Below are 8,604 nucleotides of genomic sequence, written 5' to 3'. Positions count from 1 at the left end.
AAAATAATATATATATATATATATATATGTTAGTTATATTTTTTGGAAAAAAGGATTCCAGTAGAGTGCTCAATTATAAGGAAAAATTCGAAAATAAGAACATATTATTTATGTTTTATTTACAGAAAGTTGAGATAAGTCATCAGTACCGTCGGTTTCAAACCTGATAATTAAGGACCATTTTAGATAACCATATCAAGATCTCTTCAACCAATACTCATCTCTAGTATGAGTATTGTCTGAAGAGAACTTGATATGGGTATCTAAAACGGTGACTAATTATCAGGTTTGAAACCGACGGTACCGATGACTTATCTCATCTGAACTTTCTGTAAATAAAGCATGGTTCACTGTAGATGCGGTTTTTATTTTTACTTCAACACAGTGCTAAAATATACACAAAACACTTTTAGAATTGATGAGTCCGTGTTGAATGAAAAACTAAAAATATACAATGAATCAAATTTTATATAATTTAAAAAAATTCTTTTTAAAATTACTTTTCTGTTTTGAACCAAGGAGAAGAAACAAAAAAAACAAACAAAAAAAAACCAAAAAAAAAACCTACATTTTATTCATTGATGAACTAATGTAAAGTCTGATGATTTGTTTGGTTCTGCTATTCAATGAAACACGTGTAAGATGGAGTAATTAAAACAATATGAATGTGAATTAAGTGTATGTTCCTGTGACTTTGGAATATTTAATAAAGTTACATATGCTCTGAAAGTGTAAATTCATTTTCACTGAGCTTGATAAACCGTTGCCATTTTCAGATAACCTTATTGAATATATACATTATAAACGAGTATTTGTATTAAGGAAACACACACACACACACGTATCTCAGTATGGGGCAAAATATTGTTTGCTTATATAATGAATAAACAAACGTTTTGGACGAATATAATGAGTTTCCATTTACAGTGAAGATAAAGTGGTACAAAATTAAAAGTATTTCTTGCTCTAGTATTGCATTATTGAGCTATTTAAAAGAAACTCTGTTTTAATATTATATTTGAAATTATATATATATATTATATATACACACACACACACACATATATATATATATATAGTCTAGCCACACTGATGAGTTGTGATACAACGAAATATGACTATATATATATATTCCTGTGATGATTACAGTCAGGAAGATCTTTTTTTTACAACCATTTTGATATGTTTTTCAGCCGTACAAAAAAATAGGTTCTCTTCATCATTCATTTTTTAAACTTTTTACATCCATGTATCAAATATTTCGAGAACATTTTCCGTCGTTGCAGTATTGTCATTGCCATTTTTAGTATCGTCCTCGTCATCAAGCGAGATCTTCACAAACTCTTCTGGATTTTGGCGAAATATCTGAAGCAAGAAAATTAATAATTATTTATTAATACAAAATCACCAGACTTTAAAAAAAAGGCAAAAGTTATTGCCCATTGAATTAAAAATGAGTACTTCATTGCTAAGTTGATACGATTAAACTTGAGCTCATTTTTGCATTGATCTATCAATCCCTAACAGTGGATCAAATGGATACCATAATACTTAGCTGATGGGGTTGATGACAGCTTAGTGGTTAACGAACCGAAAACCTGTTTGCTCCACAAAATCACTTTCATCAAACCCATACTGGACCCTGTGTCTAACCTTTCTAGGTTCACCACTCCTTGTCATAACAAAGGTTCATGCAAAATTTCAGTCAGATCACTCCAGTAGTTTTTGAGAAAAAGCAGACTGACAGACAAGAGAAATAAAATGTAGATAATTACATTGTTTAACATGCTGGCATGTGTTGACGGCTTATTTATTTATTTATTTTTTTATTGTTACATCACTCCCAACAATACACAGTGACACTAAGTCATAAGGAGCTACTCTTTGAGACAAGATTTGCAGGGATACTATGTGGGGAGTTGGGCAGCAAGATACAGTGGCGCCAAAAAGAAAGCACACACTTATCATTTTTTCAAACCTCATTTGATTCCCCTTTTATTCGTCTATAATTTTACCTGTAAATATTTCACTTTTGATTGAAGTATCCTAGTGTTCACGTCAATTTAAAAAATTAACTTCAAATCGAAAAGTTTAAAAAAAAAAAAAAAAAAAAAAAAAAAACTCCACACAATGGAAAATTGTTATTTAAATGTAAATTTCGAACATGAATACAACAGAAATACAACAGGAATACAACAAACTAATTAATATTTAGTAGAATAGACCTGCAATTTGACAGTCTGCAATCTTTTGGGGCATTCCTTGAATTAGTCTGCAGCAATACTCCGGGGAAAGGGCATCCCACTTTTCTTTAATTTTTGTCCAAAGTTCTTCCAAATTTAAAATTTCATCATTGCGTAGCTGTTGCTTGATGTAATGCCATATATTTTCAATAAGATTGAGGTCTGGAGATTGTGCAGGCCAATCCAAACGCGGAATATTCTCTTCACTTAACCTCTTGATATGACCAGCTGGGTGAATAGGAGCTAGTCTATAAATATAAAAGCGAAAATGTATGTATGTATGTTCGCTTTTCCTCGATGTCCACGAAAGGCTTCTTTCAAACAAGCGCTTGCTCGCTTCACAACTTTTTAAAACTTTTTATATCATCTATAAATTGTAATATCTACAAATTATCCACGGAGCTTGCCTCTATTTAATTTTATTCACTTTCAAACCTTAATTATTCTACATTTCCCGCATCGGCATGCGTTACATTCGGTTTTCGGTATAAAAAAAGCGAACCTCGACTCTAATCACAGGCCCAGAGCCAGTTTGTTCAATGTCGACTTCGTCATATCAGACTGTAGCTTTCATTTTGACATGAGGGAGCGGGTTTTTAAAAAAAAAAAACCCATTTATTCAAAACTGCCCCGCACAAAATAATTGCTGAATACCTATTGCGGTCATGTCAATCAAAAACGCGCACCTGTTTTTTTTAAAACACTTTACTATTTTCCAACTGCGCGTCGTCAACGCTTGAGCTTTTTTTCACATACCCCGAAAAACACCCGGGCAACGCCGGGTACCCCTTGTACCATTCGGTTTTCGGTATAAAAAAAGTGAAACTCGACTCTAATCACAGGCCCAGAGCCAGTGAACGTTTGGTCAATGTCGACTTCGTCATATCAGACGGGGGAGCGGGTTTTTAAAAACAAACAAACCGATTTATTGACCTCATTAAAAACTGTCCCGCACAGAATTCTAACTGCTGAATACCTATCGCCGTCACGTCAATCAAAACCGCGCACCTGTTTTATTTTTTCACACTTTACTATTTTCCAACTGCGCGTCGTAAAAGCTTCGTTTTTTTTTTTTTCATGGGCACCTGTTTTTTTTTCACACACCTACAAACACCCGGGCAACGCCAGGTACCCCTCGCTAGTCTAATATATAAAAGGCAAAATGGGCACGAGCGTTTGTGTATGTCCGAAAAAAGATTTTTGAGTCGGAGTTCTCGCGTCGGTTAGATTCTGGGAGAAGTTTTCTTATACTTCCTAGATCATAATATCTCAGATTTGCAAACGGACATCGTCTATGTTTTTTTGGATCGAATTTTAAAAAATTCCCTTTTTTGTTTGTCTTTTTAATTTTAATAAAGTGAAACTAATCGAACGCAATTGTCAGTTCCCAGTCTTCACCCGGGTCGTATCTGTTATGTAATTGCTCCTTGGTCAATGTAAGGGAAACCTTTCATACTGTGACAATTATTATTTATTTGGATACCGCCAAAGTGCCCCCTTTCTGGGGGAGCTACTTTTCCTCCACATTAAAAATGACCTCCGTGGGAGGCTTAAAAGCAATGCCATTTTTGCACGTCATCTTTTGATTGACATCGCTAAATTTGAATGCTTATGGCGTAGCGGTAAGACGTCAGGTTTTCTTTCACTTTCTTTTCCGCCTTCGCGTTACAGGTTCAAGCCTGCCTGCCTGCCTACTATCACTTTGATGAAAAAAAAAAAAAAAAAAAACGCGAATGGACAGAAAAAAAGTAATCAAGTGAAAAAAAATAAAAAACAAACAACAACAAAAAAAAACGTTATCATATAAACAAGACAGAGCAGATGCTAGTATGTTTTTTATTTGATTTTTTTTAAAAATCACACTAGCGTCTGCTCTATCCTGTGTTCCAACCTCAGTCCCCCAAATCAACAGAGATTAGACCATTCATGCAATGATCTGGACCCTGTTGACTATGGTGTAATGCTGGTTTTGTGCAGTTCTCGGAGGTCCAGCCCCCAGGCTTTACCTTCTCTCTTTGAGAAGGAGTTAGTTTAATCACCTGAGGTGCCCTTACCGGGGAATGCCAACGGGCCGGCCCAGGTACTTTTTGCAGATCAGAATACCCCACCTCATAGGCGCTGACTTCTCAATCCCACTTTCCGACCATGGTGTTACAGTTCTTGAAATGGGAGAGAACTAAATACCTCTAACATGGGAGGTGACGGTAGTGTAGTGGTTAATGACACGGACTGACGATCTGGGTGTTCCAAGTTCGAATCCAATTTGTTCCACAAAAAATTACTTTCACTTAAGATATTGACAACCTTTACGTGGTCCCTCCTGTAATCTCCATTGTCTTTCTAGAATGAATTCCGACTAGAAAAACATCGGGGAAACCAGTGCCAACAATTGTAAGAAATTCTGCAGAAATAAGCAAGCTCTTTATTGGACGGTTTCTTCACCCACAGATTTGTTTGAATCAATCAAATTGCATGTTATAACTAACTGCTGAGAATGTTCTTGGCGCAAAAATTATCTTTTCAGATCAGAATCCAAAAAAGACACCGAGTTGGATGGACATGGAATTCTCACTCGGATCGAGGCAGCGAAAAGTACTTTGTTGCTTTTGAGACGTTTTATAGGAGAGAAATGTTGCGCATTTCTCTCCTAATAATTACTTAAATAAACACAAGGCCAAACGACATTGCTTTTAACAAAACTATAATAAAGAGTTTATTTAGAAAAGGTGAGATTGTATCTCAGACTGAAGAGAAAGAAAGTGTAAATGTCTATTTGAAGGTGTTGTCTGCCATCAGACTGAAGTCGTCAACAAGTAGCAGTGGGAGGAGTGAGTGAGAGAGGTCTGTATAGGTCGCTTGCTGGCATCCCTCTCTGGCGATCGCAGCTGAGATCCCAAAGGGCTAAAAATAGTCCTTAAGGGGACAGCTCAAATCAATGCGCCCTGCCAACCGATTGGTCACTGTGGTTGAATCACTTTGGCACCGGGCATTGATCCGCTTATAGTAAATAGTTTGTTAACTGCTACAGTTTTAATGCCCAAATGTGGAGCGGAACATTATCATTGCAATTACCAATGCCGTTAAGTAGGGTGAATTTATATATTGCACGCTTGTGCTACAAATTAATGTCTGTTAAGACGAATTTAAGGTCTATGATTTGACTTGCTTGTCCGCCATTGGACTGATTGAAAAAGAACAACACGTGGATGCCCGACTAGCAGTATCTATCGTGGAAGATACCTTAACACTCCAACCTGCGCATTTCTTCGTCAGCGGAATTTTCTACCCAGCGTTTATCGAAAATAGACTATTATCCCTTCGGGGACGTTACCAGCCAATAGTGGCAGATAAGATGACGCATCTTTTGCAACTTGGATCTTTTTTACTTTAATAAAATTTACGTTGAAGTTTTAAGGAGAGCCTGTTGTAATTTCTGTTTGGTTTTCTTCCATTCTGCCAAGGGTAAAAACTAGGCACCGCCAAAACTGGGGGAGGGGGGCAGGTCAGTACTTTTTGACGGACCGTCTTTTTAAAAATCTACCAAAAATCAGGTAATTATCCGATCAATACGAAATTTTCAGCGATTATTAAGAGAAGAATGACCTTTATAATGGTGTACTTATTTTTCATAAACGATATTTATATATATATATTTTTTTGCTTACAACCCCCCCCCTTGTTTTGAAGTGGGAACAAATATGCTTAAAATAATCATCTGAAACTGAACAAAACATATTGTGTTGTTGTAAGGGACAGAATTATAGATTAAAAAAAAAAAAAAAAATTGTTTGCATACCTTATTTTGACGTCTGAATATCAGAACTTCGATTGTGTTTAATTATCCCGCTTTTGAGTTTTGAAGTGTGAAATTCGGTGAATATGTTAAGTAAAATAATTAATTTAAGTTAAGCAAAACAAAAAAAAAATTTTTTTAATATTTATACGAAAAAAGCCATTTTAAAATCTTTGATAAATAAATTAACAATTTTTTTTAGCGAGCCGAATAATGCATGACCATTATTAAACAGGGCATGCTTTGAAGAATCGATACCAAAAAAAAAAAAAATTCGATAAATATTGTGCCCTTTGTGTTAAAAATAGCATCATTTTTTTCGATCCCATTTGAAAACGTTTGCCGCCTTTCAACTACGGTGGACCAAACGCGCTGAAATAATTTTTTTTTATTCTGCTTTAAATTGCCCCCCCCCCATTTTGGGGAGCCTGGCCCCCACACACATACACATTAAAAACCAAACTCATACAAATGGTCACCCATCTGGTACTGGCCAGCCTCAGCTTAATAATACATTGAAATTTTCGTCAACGACAAATAAGTTTTTTTGGCCTGTTTGGTCTTCCATAGTTTGCTTCTTCGCAAACGTAAACAGTGTCGATCTAGACTCTAGATCGACGCGAAATAACTGGTTACATATATGAATAAGTGGAATTATTTGAAATCCAGGTACTTATATTATAATATTTTTGCATATTCTCTTAGAAAATCATCCTAAATCTTAGTTAGACAACAAATAAATAAATTAATTATTTCAAAAACCTTTTTTTTTTTTTAAATATTTATGTACGTTTTTTGTGCAAGACAAAAAATGTCAATTGTTAACTTTTTGGGAAAATTTAACATTTAAAATTTAATTAAAAATAGTAGAAAAAGTTTTACATTATTCTGTTTTCTATATGATAAAATTCAGGGTTTTATCTTTCTCGAAAAAAAAAAAAAAAAGTTACTCAGAAATAATGGATTTTAATAAATGTAATTTCGTTTTAAAAAACAACAACAACAACTTGATTTTTCGGCCATTTTTGGCGGTGCCTAGAAAAACCTTGTGAGAGAAATTCTCACACAATAGAAACTTCGGATTCATACAATATGACGATGTAATAAAACTTCTGAACAACTTCAATAGATTTACCCTCCAGGTATACTTTGTCAATAGAGTTTTTATCTATTCCTTCTTTCACAATAATTGGTTTATGTACTATCAGTAATTTGCGTGTACCCCCAAGAAACTCCGAAAACATTTAAATCTATGCATCATCATTGCATCAAAGGCCTCTTTATAACGTAGTTTTTTCCTTGTTAATTATTTGTGTATGCTCACGTTTCATACCTACTTAATGATGTAGTTGCTTTTAATTTCTGTGGGTACGAACTAAAGAATGCTAAAGAAAATATAAAAATGACAAAAAAAAAACAAAAAGACCCCAATAAAATAAGACCTATTAGCGCAGTAATTTCAGAGTTATGTCCCTTAGACCATGTCATAATTATCTCCCCTGACAAAAAAAGAAAAGAAAAAGAAAAGGGAATGAACTAGTTGCAGATATTGGTATTATTAGAAAGTAAAGTTCAAAGAAAGAATTCCCAACCGTTATGTTCTCCTTCTCGCAATTCCCAGTATCAAATCCTAGCGCATATCTTTCAGAAACTTACTTTTACCAAAGAGACGCTCTCTCTCATACAGCCTTTTTATTTGACAAACCGACTGCATAGTGCATGCATCTCATTTGCGAAATTTTACCTCGCGTGACCACCAATCCATAAATTGCAAGAGTGGCCGTTTTTTTTTTCTTTATCCATTTCCTGAAACGGACGGCACGTTGTAAAAGGTCAGGTTTCTACTACATTTTAATCGCACTAGTAAGTTAAGTACAAATAAAAAAACATTTCCAGTGTGAAATTCAAAATAGAGGCTTGATTTCTTTTCTGTATAAATTTTTTGGAGGAAGACAATGGAAGTGTCCAGAATCTCTTGGTGTCTTCCTAACCCAAGAGAGCTATGCGGGCCGAACCTCTTTAAAAATTTCAAATGTATCAAATTCTTATGAAATTTATATTATGATATAAATTTTCGGAGTCTAAAAATGTCAGGAAAACAATGGAATTGTGTCCCCAATTTTTACGTTATCTTCTATCATCTTAATATCTATGTGACCGCATTTCTAAGTGATATAATCCGATTTTAATAAAGTTTATATTAAATGTACGAGACCTTACTCGAATATTTTCTAATATTTCAACTTCTTCGATTATATTAGAGGCAAAAAGAACGAAAGACACATGTAGAAAATAAGGATAAAAACACTTGAAGGCATAAAAATCCTGTAAGAATTAAATAAAGCATGAAGAGATGAACAACAATCGTGAGAAAATATATAGTGTCGAGATGGACAAAAGAAATATAAAGCGTGTTGAGATGGACAAAAGAAATATAAAGCGTGTTGAGATGGACAAAAGAAATATATAGCGTGTCGAGATGGACAAAAGAAATATATAGCGTGTCTAGATGGACAAAAGAAATATATAGCGTGTCGAGATGGACAAAAGAAATATATAGCGTGTTGA

At 34.5% G+C, this 8,604-nt stretch overlaps 1 protein-coding gene across 1 annotated transcript in view; it reads right to left on the bottom strand.

Moving 5' to 3' along the window:
- Positions 1 to 351: 351 nt before the first annotated feature.
- LOC145296085 (uncharacterized) overlaps positions 352 to 8,604 on the bottom strand; it is a gene marked incomplete at its 5' end in the record, with an annotated part of 49,357 nt that continues 41,104 nt past the window's right edge. The window contains 1 exon segment of the mRNA XM_080142224.1: positions 352 to 1,365. Within this exon segment, the coding sequence (XP_079998350.1) occupies positions 1,240 to 1,365 (126 nt within the window).

Source organism: Euprymna scolopes, chromosome 16 (assembly GCF_053919585.1).
Source record: "Euprymna scolopes isolate OS-2025 chromosome 16, ASM5391958v1, whole genome shotgun sequence".
Lineage (NCBI taxonomy): Eukaryota > Metazoa > Mollusca > Cephalopoda > Sepiida > Sepiolidae > Euprymna > Euprymna scolopes.
The sequence above is the reverse complement of the archived record's forward strand: the minus strand, read 5'-3'. Positions and strand labels throughout refer to the sequence as shown.